The sequence below is a fragment of the Maniola jurtina genome, chromosome 9, assembly GCF_905333055.1.
Source record: "Maniola jurtina chromosome 9, ilManJurt1.1, whole genome shotgun sequence".
NCBI lineage: Eukaryota > Metazoa > Arthropoda > Insecta > Lepidoptera > Nymphalidae > Maniola > Maniola jurtina.
The window spans coordinates 1,644,060-1,661,958 of NC_060037.1; the positions used below are offsets into that span (position 1 = coordinate 1,644,060).

Below are 17,899 nucleotides of genomic sequence, written 5' to 3' on the forward strand. Positions count from 1 at the left end.
ACCCTCCGAGCTGGACACCGGCGAAACTTGTATGGCGGCCATCTTTTCTTCGCCATTTTGAATTTTTTTTCAGCTTTTTGGCAATTGGATGACGTCACAAATGACATTTGCTCGAGCACCCCCCGCCTATCTTCAATACCTTAAGCGGGCCCTCCACCCGTCTCCGAAATCCTCAATCATCAGCTCTCTCCATAATTTTGGCTTACTAAGTTTTTGTTTTCTATACGACACAATCAGTGAAAAAAAAAATTTTCATACAAAATTTTACAGGAGTTTCTTAGTTGAAAATCTCGAAAATCTCCCCAAAAGTGGCAACACCGGTTGCATATCTCCATACTGCCAGCCTAGATACACAATCGATTCATACATATTGACTTTCCAAAATGTTGCCAACTGCCTCAAAAACGTGATCAAAATTTCGAAAAGTTAAAAAAAATACAAAATGGCCGCCAACTCGTTTTGCAGAAATAAATTACATCGTTGTACAACTTTCCCATTAACTACAGGATATACCGCTCCCGATGACGTTTCAATGTTTCATCTCGCTCGCACCCACGCGAAATGATCGTCCCTGAAAAAAGACAATGTCGAAAATCACTTTTGCTTCGATAAATTCCAGTGTTGCCAGTCCTCGGCGACGAAAATACCTAAATGTCATTTGTACGAGCAAAACACGTAATCACTCATACTCGGATTTTGCTAAAAGTGCGTATTTCGATTTTTTACATTTTCGCAAAAATCTTGAAATTTCCCGAAAAATGGGGTAATTTTTCCCCACCAATCTATATCTCAAGTTCATACGTACAATCGCTTCATAGAAGCCGAATCGCTCCGATGTTGCCAACTTTGAGATATTTGAATTTTAAAATTGCGATTTTTTGTACGTCTAACTTAACGGCCGCCATGACAGCCGCCATCTTGAATTTTTAAAAATCACTCCCATTCTGTCAAAATGCAGGATAATCGTGGGCGAAACACGAAAAAATAATTATCCTCGACTACCCCGTCTCGGATCTGTGGCGCCGCGGTTCGGGGTCGAAAAATCAAAATTTTCAAAATGCTGCGGCTCGGCCGCCATCTTGTTTTTCCAATTTTTTCTACATTTTCTATTAACCGTTTACTACTTTCTTCAAAGTTTGCAAAATTCAACGAAATCGGTTGGAAAACAACGGAGATGCAAAAATCACATCGGCCGCCATCTTGTTTTTCTGAAATGTCATAATTTTTCCCCAGAGGGTTCCCGAATCCAAACACAACTCCCCTACATCATTATATCATTTTCCGTCTCTTTCTAGGAGAACAATTATGTCAATGAGTCAGTGAGTCAGTGAGTGGTAATCGAGCTATATATAGTATAAAACTAGTATTTTGCTCGGTGCGCGAGCTGCTAAAGCAGCTCGCGTGACGTGGTTAGGTTTATGAGTTGTATTAAACCGATTTTTTTTATTAAGATACACAAATTACCCCGAAAAGCCCATAAAACGACACTTATATCAATTTTTTTCTTAAAAAGTGCACGCCCGCCATCTTGGATTTAAAAATAAATGTCGTTATCAAAATCAGCACCCTGGAAAACTCTGAAAACAACATCCATATCATTTTTTGTAAAAACGGGGTAGTTGAGGTTAATAAAGTAGGGTGCGTGGGTGCGCGGACCACTAAAGTGGTCCGCGAGCATGCAGAGTTTGTTTCACCGAGTAGACCTTCGGACCCTGATCATCTTTTGCCAAGAAACCACTCTTCCATCTTTTATAGCCTCCGAGATAGACACCGACGAAATTTTTACGGCGGCCATCTTGTTATTCCAAAATTTTCCACTTTTTCTATTAATCGTTTACTACATTCTTCAAAGATTGCGAGTTTCAACGAAATCGGTTGGAAAACAAAAGAGTCGCAAAAATCATACAGGCCGCCATCTTGTTTTTCTGAAATGTCATAATTTTTCCCTACTCATATTGCACACCCAAACATATCTCTCATACATCAATGTATCGTTTTCCGTCTCTTTCCAGGAGAATGAGACATTCAATATTCGCCATACAAAATGTATGGGAAAATAAATTCCGCCATTTTGAATTTTTTTTCTATTCATCGAGTAGACCTTTGGATCCTGATCCTCTTTTGCCAAGAAACCGCACCTCCATCTTTTATACCCTCCGAGCTGGACGCCGGCGAAATTTGTATGGCGGCCATCTTTTCTTCGCCATTTTGAATTTTTTTTCAGCTTTTTGGCAATTGGATGATGTCATGAATGACATTTGGTCGAGCACCCCCCACCTATCTTCAATACCTTAAGCGGACCCTTCACCCATCTCCGACATCCTCGATCATCAGCTCTCTCCATAATTTTGGCTTACTAAGTTTTTGTTTTCTATACGACAGCATCAGTGAAAAAAAAATTTTTCATACAAAATTTTACAGGAGTTTCTTAGTTGAAAATCTCGAAAATCTCCCCAAAAGTGGCAACACCGGTTGCATATCTCCATACTGCCAGCCGAGATACACAATCGATTCGTACATATTGACTTTCCAAAATGTTGCCAACTGCCTCAAAAACGTGATCAAAATTTCGAAAAATTAAAAAAAATACAAAATGGCCGCCAACTCATTTCACAGAAAGATTTTACACGGTTTCATAATTTTCCTATTAACTACAGGATATACCGCTCCCGATGACGTTTCAATCTCTCCTCTCGCTCGCACCCACGCGAAAGGGGATACCGTGAAAAAGACCGTGTCGAAAATCACTTTTACTTTGATAAATTCCAGTGTTGCCAGTCTCCGGCGACAAAAATACCCAAATGTCATTTGTACGAGCAAAACACGTAATCACTCATACTCGGATTTTGCTAAAAGTGCGTATTTCGATTTTTTACAATTTCCCGAAAATCTTGAAATTTCCCTAAAAATGGGGTAATTTTTTCCCACCGATCTATACCTCGAGCCTATACGTACAACCGCTTTATAGAAGCCGAATCGCTCCGATGTTGCCAACTTTGAGATATTTAACTTTTAAAATTGCGTTTTTTCGTACCTCGAACAAAACGGCCGCCATGACAGCCGCCATCTTGAATTTTTAAAAACCACTCCCGTTCTGTCAAAATACAGGATAGTCGTGGGAGAAACCAAGAAAAATAATTATCCTCGATTACCCCGTTTCGGATCTGTGGCGCCGCGGTTCGGGGTCGAAAAATGAAAATTTTGAAAACTCTCCAGCTCGGCCGCCATTTTGTTTTTCCAATTTTCTCTACCTTTTCTATTAACTGTTTTTTACTTTCCTAAATAGTTGCGAGTTTAAACAAAATCGGTTGGAAAACAACGGAGCTGCAAAAATCACCTCGGCCGCCATCTTGTTTTTCTGAAATGTCATAATTTTTCCCCAGAGGGTTCCCGAAACCGAACACATCTCCCCTACATCATTATATCATTTTCCGTCTCATTCTAGGAGAACAATTATGTCAATGAGTCAGTGAGTGAGTGAGTGGTAATTGAGCTATATATAGTATAAACTAGTGTTTTGCTCGGTGCGCGAGCTGCTAAAGCAGCTCACGTGACGTGGTTATGTTAACTTTATTATATTTAACCAAATTTATTTATTAAAGATACACAATTCACCACAAAAACCCACAAAACGACACCCATATCAATTTTTTTCTTAAAAAGTGCATGTCCGCCATCTTGGATTTCAAAATAAATGTCGTTATCAAAATCAGCACGCCAGAAAACTCTGAAAACGACATCCATATCATTTTTTGTAAAAACGGGGTAGTTGAGGTTAAAAACGGGGTAATTGAGGTGCGTGGGTGCGCGGACCACTAAAGTGGTCCGCGAGCATGCAGAGTTTGTTCCACCGAGTAGACCTTCGGATCCTGATCATCTTTTGCCGAGAAACCAGTCTTTCATCTTTTATACCCTCCGAGATAGACACCGACGAAGTTTGTGTGGCGGCCATCTTGTTTTTCCAAATTTTTCCACTATTTCCATTAATCGTTTACTACTTTCTTCCAAGATTGCGAGTTTCAACGAAATCGGTCGAAAAACAATAGAGTTGCAAAAATCATATAGGCCGCCATCTTGTTTTTCTGAAATATCATAATTTTCCCCTACTCATATCGCGCATCCGAACATATCTCCCATACATCAATGTATCGCTTTCTGTCTCTTTCTAGGAGAATGAGGCATTCAATATTCGCCATACAAAATGTATGGAAAAAAAAATTCCGCCATTTTGGATTTTTTTTCTATTCATCGAGTAGACCTTGGGATCCTGATCATCTCTTGCCAAGAAACCTCACTTCCATCTTTTATACCCTCCGAGCTGGACACCAGCGAAATTTGTATGGCGGCCATCTTTTCTTCGCCATTTTGAATTTTTTTTCAGCTTTTTGGCAATTGGATGACGTCATGAATGACATTTGCTCGAGCACCCCCCACCTATCTTCAATACCTTAAGCGGACCCTTCACCCGTCTCCGATATCCTCAATCATCAGCTTTCTCCATAATTTTGGCTTACTAAGTTTTTGTTTTCTATATAACACCATCAGTGAAAAAAAAAATTTTCATACAAAATTTTACAGGAGTTTCTTAGTTGAAAATCTCGAAAATCTCCCCAAAACTGGCAACACCGGTTGCACATCTCCATACTGCCAGCCGAGATACACAATCGATTCATACATACTGACTTTCCAAAATGTTGCCAACTGCCTCAAAAACGTGATCAAAATTTCGAAAAATTAAAAAAAATACAAAATGGCCGCCAACTCGTTTCACAGAAAGATTTTACACGGTTTCATAATTTTCCTATTAACTACAGGATATACCGCGCCCGATGACGTTTCAATCTTTCCTCTCGCTCGCACCCACGCGAAAGGGGATACCGTGAAAAAGACCGTGTCGAAAATCACTTTTACTTTGATAAATTCCAGTGTTGCCAGTCTCCGGTGATAAAAATACCCAAATGTCATTTGTTCGAGCAAAACACGTAATCACTCATACTCGGATTTTGCTAAAAGTGCGTATTTCGATTTTTTACAATTTCCCGAAAATCTTGAAATTTCCCTAAAAATGGGGTAATTTTTTCCCACCGATCTATACCTCGAGCCTATACGTACAACCGCTTCATAGAAGCCGAACCGCTCCGATGTTGCCAACTTTGAGATATTTAACTTTTAAAATTGCGTTTTTTCGTACCTCGAACAAAACGGCCGCCATGACAGCCGCCATCTTGAATTTTTAAAAACCACTCCCGTTCTGTGAAAATACAGGATAATCGTGGGAGAAACCAAGAAAAATAATTATCCTCGATTACCCCGTTTCGGATCTGTGGCGCCGCGGTTCGGGGTCGAAAAATGAAAATTTTGAAAACGCTACGGCTCGGCCGCCATCTTGTTTTTCCAATTTTTTCGACATTTCCCATTAATCGTTTACTACTTTCTTTAAAGATTGTAAAATTCGACGAAATCGGTTGGAAAACAACGGAGCTGCAAAAATCACGTCGGCCGCCATCTTGTTTTTCCGAAATGTCATAATTTTTCCCCAGTAGACTCCCCCATCCGAACACAACTCCCCTACATCACTATATCATTTTCCTTCTCTTTCTAGGAGAACAATTATGTCAATGAGTCAGTCAGTCAGTGGTAATCGAGCTATATATAGTATAATACTAGTATTTCGCTCGGTGCGCGAGCTGCTAAAGCAGCTCGCGTGACGTGGTAAGGTTAACTTTATTATATAAAATCAAATTGATTTATTAAGATACATAATTCACCCCGAAAAAACCCATAAAATGACAGGCATTTCTATTTTTTGTAGAAAATGTAAGTCCGCCATCTTGGATTTGAAAATAAATGTCATTATCAAAATCAGCACCCTGGAAAACCCTGAAAACGACATCCATATTATTTTTTGTAGATTAGGATAATAATTTAGTAGGGTGCGTGGGTGCGCGGACCACTAAAGTGGTCCGCGAGCATGCAGAGTTTGTTCCACTGAGTAGACCTTCGGACCCTAATCATCTTTTGCCAAGAAACCACTCTTCCATCTTTTATATTCTCCGAGATAGACACCGACGAAATTTGTACGGCGGCCATCTTGTTTTTCCAAAATTTTCCACTTTTTCTATTAATCGTTTACTACATTCTTCAAAGATTGCGAGTTTGAACGAAATCGGTTGGAAAACAAAAGAGTTGCAAAAATCATATAGGCCGCCATTTTGTTTTTCTGAAATGTCATAATTTTTCCCTACTCATATCGCGCACCAAAACATATCTCCCGAATATCATTGTATCGTTTTCTCTCTCTTTCTACGAGAATGAGACATTCAATATTCGCCATACAAAATGTATGGGAAAATAAATTCCGCCATTTTGAATTTTTTTTCTATTCATCGAGTAGACCTTTGGATCCTGATCCTCTTTTGCCAAAAAACCGCACCTCCATCTTTTATACCCTCCGAGCTGGACGCCGGCGAAATTTGTATGGCGGCCATCTTTTCTTCGCCATTTTGAATTTTTTTTCAGCTTTTTGGCAATTGGATGATGTCATGAATGACATTTGGTCGAGCACCCCCCACCTATCTTCAATACCTTGAGCGGACCCTTCACCCGTCTCCGACATCCTCGATCATCAGCTATTTCCAAATTTTTCCTCGATTTTTTTTTTATTTTCTATACGAAACCATCAGTGGAAAAAAAAATTTCATACAAAATTTTACAGGAGGAGTTTTTGGGGAAAATTTCGAAAAACTCCCCAAATGTGGCAACACCGTTTACATATTTCGATACTGCTGGTTGAGTCACACAATCGATTGATACATGTCGACTTTCCAAAATGTTGCCAACTGCTTCAAAAACGTGGTCAAAATTTCGAAAAATAAAAAAAAATACAAAATGGCCGCCAACTCGTTTCACAGAAAGATTTTACACGGTTTCATAATTTTCCTATTAACTACAGGATATACCGCGCCCGATGACGTTTCAATCTCTCCTCTCGCTCGCACCCACACGAAAGGGGATACCGTGAAAAAGACCGTGTCGAAAATCACTTTTTCTTTGATAAATTCCAGTGTTGCCAGTCTTCGGCAAAAAAAATACCCAAATGTCATTTGTACGAGCAAAACACGTAATCACTCATACTCGGATTTTGCTAAAAGTGCGTATTTCGATTTTTTACAATTTCCCGAAAATCTTGAAATTTCCCTAAAAATGGGGTAATTTTTTCCCACCGATCTATACCTCGAGCCTATACGTACAACCGCTTCATAGAAGCCGAATCGCTCCGATGTTGCCAACTTTGAGATATTTAACTTTTAAAATTGCGTTTTTTCGTACCTCGAACAAAACGGCCGCCATGACAGCCGCCATCTTGAATTTTTAAAAACCACTCCCGTTCTGTGAAAATACAGGATAATCGTGGGAGAAACCAAGAAAAATAATTATCCTCGATTACCCCGTTTCGGATCTGTGGCGCCGCGGTTCGGGGTCGAAAAATGAAAATTTTGAAAACGCTACGGCTCGGCCGCCATCTTGTTTTTCCAATTTTTTCGACATTTCCCATTAATCGTTTACTACTTTCTTTAAAGATTGTAAAATTCGACGAAATCGGTTGGAAAACAACGGAGCTGCAAAAATCACGTCGGCCGCCATCTTGTTTTTCCGAAATGTCATAATTTTTCCCCAGTAGACTCCCCCATCCGAACACAACTCCCCTACATCACTATATCATTTTCCTTCTCTTTCTAGGAGAACAATTATGTCAATGAGTCAGTCAGTCAGTGGTAATCGAGCTATATATAGTATAATACTAGTATTTCGCTCGGTGCGCGAGCTGCTAAAGCAGCTCGCGTGACGTGGTAAGGTTAACTTTATTATATAAAATCAAATTGATTTATTAAGATACATAATTCACCCCGAAAAAACCCATAAAATGACAGGCATTTCTATTTTTTGTAGAAAATGTAAGTCCGCCATCTTGGATTTGAAAATAAATGTCATTATCAAAATCAGCACCCTGGAAAACCCTGAAAACGACATCCATATTATTTTTTGTAGATTAGGATAATAATTTAGTAGGGTGCGTGGGTGCGCGGACCACTAAAGTGGTCCGCGAGCATGCAGAGTTTGTTCCACTGAGTAGACCTTCGGACCCTAATCATCTTTTGCCAAGAAACCACTCTTCCATCTTTTATATTCTCCGAGATAGACACCGACGAAATTTGTACGGCGGCCATCTTGTTTTTCCAAAATTTTCCACTTTTTCTATTAATCGTTTACTACATTCTTCAAAGATTGCGAGTTTGAACGAAATCGGTTGGAAAACAAAAGAGTTGCAAAAATCATATAGGCCGCCATTTTGTTTTTCTGAAATGTCATAATTTTTCCCTACTCATATCGCGCACCAAAACATATCTCCCGAATATCATTGTATCGTTTTCTCTCTCTTTCTACGAGAATGAGACATTCAATATTCGCCATACAAAATGTATGGGAAAATAAATTCCGCCATTTTGAATTTTTTTTCTATTCATCGAGTAGACCTTTGGATCCTGATCCTCTTTTGCCAAAAAACCGCACCTCCATCTTTTATACCCTCCGAGCTGGACGCCGGCGAAATTTGTATGGCGGCCATCTTTTCTTCGCCATTTTGAATTTTTTTTCAGCTTTTTGGCAATTGGATGATGTCATGAATGACATTTGGTCGAGCACCCCCCACCTATCTTCAATACCTTGAGCGGACCCTTCACCCGTCTCCGACATCCTCGATCATCAGCTATTTCCAAATTTTTCCTCGATTTTTTTTTTATTTTCTATACGAAACCATCAGTGGAAAAAAAAATTTCATACAAAATTTTACAGGAGGAGTTTTTGGGGAAAATTTCGAAAAACTCCCCAAATGTGGCAACACCGTTTACATATTTCGATACTGCTGGTTGAGTCACACAATCGATTGATACATGTCGACTTTCCAAAATGTTGCCAACTGCTTCAAAAACGTGGTCAAAATTTCGAAAAATAAAAAAAAATACAAAATGGCCGCCAACTCGTTTCACAGAAAGATTTTACACGGTTTCATAATTTTCCTATTAACTACAGGATATACCGCGCCCGATGACGTTTCAATCTCTCCTCTCGCTCGCACCCACACGAAAGGGGATACCGTGAAAAAGACCGTGTCGAAAATCACTTTTTCTTTGATAAATTCCAGTGTTGCCAGTCTTCGGCAAAAAAAATACCCAAATGTCATTTGTACGAGCAAAACACGTAATCACTCATACTCGGATTTTGCTAAAAGTGCGTATTTCGATTTTTTACAATTTCCCGAAAATCTTGAAATTTCCCTAAAAATGGGGTAATTTTTTCCCACCGATCTATACCTCGAGCCTATACGTACAACCGCTTCATAGAAGCCGAATCGCTCCGATGTTGCCAACTTTGAGATATTTAACTTTTAAAATTGCGTTTTTTCGTACCTCGAACAAAACGGCCGCCATGACAGCCGCCATCTTGAATTTTTAAAAACCACTCCCGTTCTGTCAAAATACAGGATAATCGTGGGAGAAACCAAGAAAAATAATTATCCTCGATTACCCCGTTACGGATCTGTGGCGCCGCGGTTCGGGGTCGAAAAATGAAAATTTTGAAAACGCTACGGCTCGGCCGCCATCTTGTTTTTCCAATTTTTTCCACATTTTCTGTTAACCGTTTACTACATTTTTTAATAGTTGCGAGTTTGAATGGAGTCCCTTAAAAAACAAAGGAGCTGCAAAAATCACGTCGGCCGCCATCTTGTTTTTCCGAAATGTCATAATTTTTCCCCAGAAGGTTCCCGAAACCGAACACAACTCCCCTACATCATTATATCATTTTCCGTCTCTTTCTAGGAGAACAATTATGTCAATGAGTGAGTCAGTGGTAATTGAGCTATATATAGTATAACTAGTTTTTGCTCGGTGCGCGAGCTGCTAAAGCAGCTCACGTGACGTGGTTGGGTTGACAAGTATTAAAACGATAGTATTTATTAAGATACAAAATTAACTGCGAAAACACAATAAAACGACACCCATATCGATTTTTTCTTAAAAAATGCATGTCCGCCATCTTGGATTTCAAAATAAATGTCGTTATCAAAATGAGCAACCTGGAAAACTCTGAAAACGACATCCATACCATTTTTTGTAAAAACGGGGTAGTTGAGGTTAATAAAGTAGGGTGCGTGGGTGCGCGGACCACTAAAGTGGTCCGCGAGCATGCAGAGTTTGTTCCACCGAGTAGACCTTCGGACCCTAATCATCTTTTGCCAAGAAACCACTTTTCCATCTTTTATATTCTCCGAGATAGACACCGACGAAATTTGTACGGCGGCCATCTTGTTTTTCCAAAATTTTCCACTTTTTCTATTAATCGTTTACTACATTCTTTAAAGATTGCGAGTTTCAACGAAATCGGTTGGAAAACAAAAGAGTTGCAAAAATCATATAGGCCGCCATCTTGTTTTTCTGAAATGTCGTAATTTTTCCCTACTCATATCGCGCACCAAAACATATCTCCCCTACATTATCGTATCGTTATCCGTCTCTTTCTAGGAGAATGAGGCATTCAATATTCGCCATACAAAATGTATGGAAAATTAAATTCCGCCATTTTGAATTTTTTTTCTATTCATCGAGTAAACCTTTGGATCCTGATCCTCTTTTGCCAAGAAACCGCACCTCCATCTTTTATACCCTCCGAGCTGGACGCCGGCGAAATTAGTATGGCGGCCATCTTTTTTTCGCCATTTTGAATTTTTTTTCAGCTTTTTGGCAATTGGATGACGTCATGAATGACATTTGCTCGAGCACTCCCCACCTATCTTCAATACCTTAAGCGGGCCCTCCACCCGTCTCCGAAACCCTCAATCATCAGCTCTCTCACTAATTTTGGCTTACTAAGTTTTTGTTCTCTATACGACACCATCAGTGAAAAAAAAAATTTTCATACAAAATTTTACAGGAGTTTCTTAGTTGAAAATCTCGAAAATCTCCCCAAAACTGGCAACACCGACTGCATATCTCTATACTGCCAGCCGAGATACACAATCGATTCATACATACTGACTTTCCAAAATGTTGCCAACTGCCTCAAAAACGTGGTCAAAATTTCGAAAAATTAAAAAAAATACAAAATGGCCGCCAACTCGTTTCACAGAAAGATTTTACACGGTTTCATAATTTTCCTATTAACTACAGGATATACCGCTCCCGATGACGTTTCAATCTTTCCTCTCGCTCGCACCCACGCGAAAGGGGATACCGTGAAAAAGACCGTGTCGAAAATCACTTTTACTTTGATAAATTCCAGTGTTGCCAGTTTCCGGTGACAAAAATACCCAAATGTCATTTGTACGAGCAAAACACGTAATCGCTCATACTCGGATTTTGCGAAAAGTCCGTATTTCGATTTTTTACAGTTTCCCGAAAATCTTGAAATTTCCCGAAAAATGGGGTAATTTTTTTCCTCCAATCTATACCTCGAGCCTATACGTACAATCGCTACATAAAAGCCGAATCGCTCCGATGTTGCCAACTTTCAGATATTTAACTTTTAAAATTGCGTTTTTTCGTACCTCTAACAAAACGGCCGCCACGACAGCCGCCATCTTGAATTTTTAAAAATCACTCCCGTTCTGTCAAAAAACAGGATAATCGTGGGTGAAATCAAAAAAAATAATTATCCTCGATTACCCCGTTTCGGATCTGTGGCGCCGCGGTTCGGGGTCGAAAAATCAAAATTTTGAAAACGCTACGGCTCGGCCGCCATTTTGTTTTTTCAATTTTTTCTACTTTTTTTATTAATTTTTAACCAATTTCTTGAAAGTTTGCAAAATTCTACGAAATCGGTTGGAAAACAACGGAGCTGCAAAAATCACCTCGGCCGCCATCTTGTTTTTCTGAAATGTCATAATTTTTCCCCAGAGGGTTCCCAAAACCGAACACATCTCTCCTACATCATTATATCATTTTCCGTCTCTTTCTAGGAGAACAATTATGTCAATGAGTCAGTCAGTGAGTCAGTGGTAATCGAGCTATATATAGTATAACTAGCTTTTGCTCGGTGCGCGAGCTGCTAAAGCAGCTCGCGTGACGTGGTTAGGTTGACAAGTATTAAAACGAATTTATTTATTAAGATACGCAATTCACCACAAAAATCCACAAAACGACACCCATATCGATTTTTTTCTTAAAAAGTGCATGTTCGCCATCTTGGATTTCAAAATAAATGTCGTTATCAAAATCAGCACCCTGGAAAACTCTGAAAACGACATCCATATCATTTTTTGTAAAAACGGGGTAGTTGAGGTTAATAAGGTAGGGTGCGTGCGTGCGCGGACCACTAAAGTGGTCCGCGAGCATGCAGAGTTTGTTCCACCGATTAGACATTCGGACCCTGATAATCTTTTGCCAAGAAACTACTCTTCCATCTTTTATAGCCTCCGAGATAGATAACGACGAAATTTGTACGGCGGCCATCTTGTTTATCCAAAATTTTCCACTTTTTTTATTAATCGTTTACTACTTTCTTCATAGGTTGCGAGTTTCAACGAAATCGGTTGGAAAACAAAAGAGTTGCAAAAATCACGTCGGTCGCCATCTTGTTTTACTGAAATGTCATAATTTTTCCCTACTCGCCTCCTCCACCCAAACACATCTCTCCTACATTATCGTATCGTTTTCCGTCTCTTTCTAGGAGAATGAGACATTCAATATTCGCCATACAAAATGTATGGGAAAATAAATTCCGCCATTTTGAATTTTTTTTCTATTCATCGAGTAGACCTTCGGATCCTGATCACCTTTTGCCAAGAAACCGCACCTCCATCTTTTATACCCTCCGAGCTGGACACCGGCGAAATTTGTATGGCGGCCATCTTTTCTTCGCCATTTTGAATTTTTTTTCAGCTTTTTGGCAATTGGATGACGTCATGAATGACATTTGGTCGAGCACCCCCTACCTATCTTCAATACCTTGAGCGGACCCTTCACCCGTCTCCGACATCCTCGATCATCAGCTATTTCCAAATTTTTCCTCGATTTTTTTTTTGTTTTCTATACGAAACCATCAGTGAAAAAAAATAATTTCATACAAAATTTTACAGGAGGAGTTTTTGGGGAAAATCTCGAAAATCTCCCCAAATGTGGCAACACTGTTTACATATTTCGATACTGCCGGTTGAGTCACACAATCGATTCATACATGTCGACTTTCCAAAATGTTGCCAACTGCCTCAAAAACGTGATCAAAATTTCGAAAAATTAAAAAAAATACAAAATGGCCGCCAACTCGTTTCACAGAAAGATTTTACACGGTTTCATAATTTTCCTATTAACTACAGGATATACCGCTTCCGATGACGTTTCAATCTTTCCTCTCGCTCGCACCCACGCGAAAGGGGATACCGTGAAAAAGACCATGCCAAAAATCACTTTTTCTTTGATAAATTCCAGTGTTGCCAGTCTCCGGCGACAAAAATACCCAAATGTCATTTGTACGAGCAAAACACGTAATCGCTCATACTCGGATTTTGCTAAAAGTGCGTATTTCGATTTTTTACGATTTCCCGAAAATCTTGAAATTTCCCTAAAAGTGGGGTAATTTTTTTCCTCCAATCTATACCCCGAGTCTATACGTACAATCGCTTCATAGAAACCGAATCGCTCCGATGTTGCCAACTTTGAGATATTTAACTTTTAAAATTGCGTTTTTTCGTACCTCGAACAAAACGGCCTCCACGACAGCCGCCATCTTGAATTTTTAAAAACCACTCCCGTTCTGTCAAAATACAGGATAATCGTGGGCGAAACCAGAAAAAATAATAATCCTCGATTACCCCGTTCCGGATCTGTGGCGCCGCGGTTCGGGGTCGAAAAATGAAAATTTTGAAAACGCTACGGCTCGGCCGCCATCTTGTTTTTCCAATTTTTTCTACATTTTCTGTTAATCATTTACTACTTTCTACAAAGTTTGCAAAATTCAACAAAATCGGTTGGAAAACAACGGAGCTGCAAAAATCACATCGGCCGCCATCTTGTTTTTCTGAAATGTCATAATTTTTCCCCAGTCGAATCCCCCACCCGAACACAACTCCCATTCATCACTATATCATTTTCCGTCTCTTTCTAGGAGAACAATTATGTCAATGAGTCAGTGAGTCAGTGGTAATCGAGCTATATATAGTATAATAACTAGTGTTTCGCTCGGTGCGCGAGCTGCTAAAGCAGCTCGCGTGACGTGGTTAGGTTGATAAGTATTAAAACGAATTTATTTATTAAGATTCAAAATTCACCCCAAAAACACCATAAAACGACACCCATATCGATTTTTTTCTTAAAAAATGCATGACCGCCATCTTGGATTTCAAAATAAATGTCGTTATCAAAATCAGCACCCTGGGAATCTCTGAAAACGACATCCATATCATTTTTTATAAAAACGGGGTAGTTGAGGTTAATAAAGTAGGGTGCGTGGGTGCGCGGACCACTAAAGTGGTCCGCGAGCATGCAGAGTTTGTTCCACCGAGTAGACCTTCGGACCCTGATCATCTTTTGCCAAGAAACCACTCTTCCATCTTTTATAGCCTCCGAGATAGACACCGACGAAGTTTGTACGGCGGCCATCTTGTTTTTCCAAAATTTTCCACTTTCCCTATTAATCGTTTACTACATTCTTCAAAGATTGCGAGTTTCAACGAAATCGGTTAGAAAACAAAAGAGTTGCAAAAATCACGTCGGTCGCCATTTTGTTTTTCTGAAATGTTATAATTTTTCCCTACTCGCCTTCCCCACCCAAACACATCTCCCCTACATTATCGTATCGTTTTCTGTCTCTTTCTAGGAGAATGAGACATCCGATATTCACCATACAAAATGTATGGGAAAATAAATTCCGCCATTTTGAATTTTTTTTCTGTTCATTGAGTAGACCTTCGGACCCTGATCATCTCTTGCCAAGAAACCACACTTCCATCTTTTATACCCTCCGAGCTGGACACCGGCGAAATTTGTATGGCGGCCATCTTTTCTTCGCCATTTTGAATTTTTTTTCAGCTTTTTGGCAATTGGATGACGTCATGAATGACATTTGCTCGAGCACCCCCCACCTATCTTCAATACCTTAAGCGGACCCTTCACCCGTCTCCGAAATCCTCAATCATCAGCTGTCTCCATAATTTTGGCTTACTAAGTTTTTGTTTTCTATACGATACCATCAGTGAAAAAAAAATTTTTCATACAAAATTTTACAGGAGTTTCTTAGTCTCGAATCTCGAAAATCTCCCCAAAAGTGGCAACACCGGTTGCATATCTCCATACTGCCAGCCGAGATACACAATCGATTCATACATATTGACTTTCCAAAATGTTGCCAACTGCCTCAAAAACGTGATCAAAATTTCGAAAAATTAAAAAAAATACAAAATGGCCGCCAACTCGTTTTGCAGAAATAAATTACATCGTTGTTCAACTTTTTCAATAACTACAGGATATACCGCTCCCGATGACGTTTCAATCTCTCCTCTCGCTCGCACCCACGCGAAACGATCGCCCCTAAAAAAAGACCACGTCGAAAATCATTTTTTCTTTGATAAATTCCAGTGTTGCCAGTCTCCGGCGATAAAAATACCCAAATGTCATTTGTATGATCAAAACACATAATCGCTCATACTCGGATTTTGCGAAAAGTCCGTATTTCGATTTTTTACAATTTCCCGAAAATCTTGAAATTTCCCCAAAAAATGGGGTAATTTTTTTCCTCCAATCTATACCCCAAATCTATACGTACAATCGCTTCATAGAAACCGAATCGCTCCGATGTTGCCAACTTTGAGATATTTAACTTTTAAAATTGCGTTTTTTCGTACCTCGAACAAAACGGCCTCCATAACAGCCGCCATCTTGAATTTTTAAAAACCACTCCCATTCTGTCAAAATACAGGATAATCGTGGGCGAAACCAGAAAAAATAATTATCCTCGATTACCCCGTCTCGGATCTGTGGCGCCGCGGTTCGGGGTCGAAAAATCAAAATTTTGAAAACGCTACGGCTCGGCCGCCATCTTGTTTTTCCAATTTTTTTCACATTTTCTGTTAACCGTTTACTACATTCTTTAATAGTTGCGAGTTTGAACGGAGTCCCTTAAAAAACAAAGGAGCTGCAAAAATCACGTCGGCCGCCATCTTGTTTTTCCGAAATGTCATAATTTTTCCCCAGTCGACTCCCCCACCCGAACACATCTCCCCTACATCATTGTATCATTTTCCGTCTCTTTCTAGGAGAACAATTATGTCAATGAGTCAGTGGTAATTGAGCTATATATAGTATAATAATAATTTGTATGCTATGCAGTTATGCACTCTTGCATTAAGAAAAGTAGGAATATATTTCTATTTAACTACCCATTCTTATATTGTAGTATTGAATGAAATTACTAAATCGCTTCGCAGTATGATTTTGTACTAGTAACTCCTGAATTCCTAACAGGATAATTGAAATAACAAAAAATAAAATAGCGGAAACAACAGAAAAATAAAGTAGCAGAAAGAAAAACATAATAATTTATCATAAGACTCAGTAAATCCAGTCCTAAATTGACAGAACAGGGAATCTAACTCGAACACTTTCGCAGGTCAACATATCACGGCATGTACAACCATCATCAGCGAGTTAAGAAAGACTTGGAGTATAAGAATCAGGCGTTGGAAACTGATCGCCGTTTGATAGAGATCCGTAAGCCTCTGCACAAGGAAGATGATACAGAGTTCAAGAGAAATGTTGGGTACTGCCACATGGCTGATGAACTTGTGACCGATTAGTCGGATCTGTTACTAAGTAACTAATAAGTTCTCAAAAGTGTTGTCTTACTAATTTAATTAATAAGTAACTAGGTAGGTATTATGTTAAAAATACGAAGTATCAACACCGTTTTACCGCACTATATGGAAGTTACCTTGAACGACACTAACAGCGCCCTTATTAACTTCGTACTATTTTTGATTGCATTGCATTTTATTTATCCTTTCGCTATTAAAAAGTAAATTATTAATAGTTCAATAACATACGACCTAAGTAAGTATAGTATGGCTAACGCAAGTAACCTAGACTAGAAAAACTTGGTAAATTAAAAAAATATCAGCATGGCAACCCCAAAAGTAATTTTCAAAATTATTCGAAACCGTGCAATCATAAACTAGGGTAGGGGAATTACTCAAATAAAACTATGTTCTCGTTCAAGTCATTATACTAATACATAGAAAGTTTTTAATTGGTTTTACAATTAGCCAACTTAATAAAACTAAAGTTTTAATGGATTGGAGGTCAAATTAAGGAAACATTGATTTCAGATCAATTCAGAGAAACAGAGATTTTGGGGTTCTGTAACTCAAAAGGAAAAAAGACACCCTAAAAGATTTATTTCATAGGTATGTACTTTTTAAATCGATTCTGTAAGGTGAAAAAAAATTGTAACCTAAAGAAAAATTACGGCTCTATCTATATTAATATTATAAAGAAGTACAAGTGGCAAGTTTGTTTGTAGGAAGTAATCTCTGGAACTACTGAACCAATTTTGAAAATTCTTTCAACAGTAGAAATCTATATTATTTCTGAGTGACATAGGCTATAATTTATTTTCAAAAAATTAGAGATCCCTATGATAAAATTGTATGTAATGAGCTACCCATGCATAGCCGGGGCGGGTTGCTAGTTATAATTGTAGTGAGTAAGTAAACTGTGTTTAAATGTTATAGTCATGATTCATGAACGATTGTAATAGTTAATATAGTAATAAAGTAAGATTTTGGAAATAAAACGCAATATTAGGTAAGTGATTAAAATAAATCAATAATTTATTAAGTTTTACATTTAGATAA

At 38.8% G+C, this 17,899-nt stretch overlaps 1 protein-coding gene across 2 annotated transcripts in view; it reads left to right on the top strand.

The window, feature by feature from the left end:
* The window catches only part of LOC123868373 (tektin-B1-like), a 36,111-nt gene extending 18,858 nt beyond the window's left edge, over positions 1–17,253 (top strand). For both annotated transcript variants that reach the window (XM_045910864.1, XM_045910863.1), the window contains one exon: positions 16,657–17,253. In XM_045910864.1, coding sequence (XP_045766820.1) covers positions 16,657–16,843 — 187 coding nt within the window. In that variant the 3' untranslated portion in view covers positions 16,844–17,253. The remainder of the gene's footprint in view (positions 1–16,656) is intronic.
* The last annotated feature ends 646 nt before the right edge of the window (positions 17,254–17,899 follow it).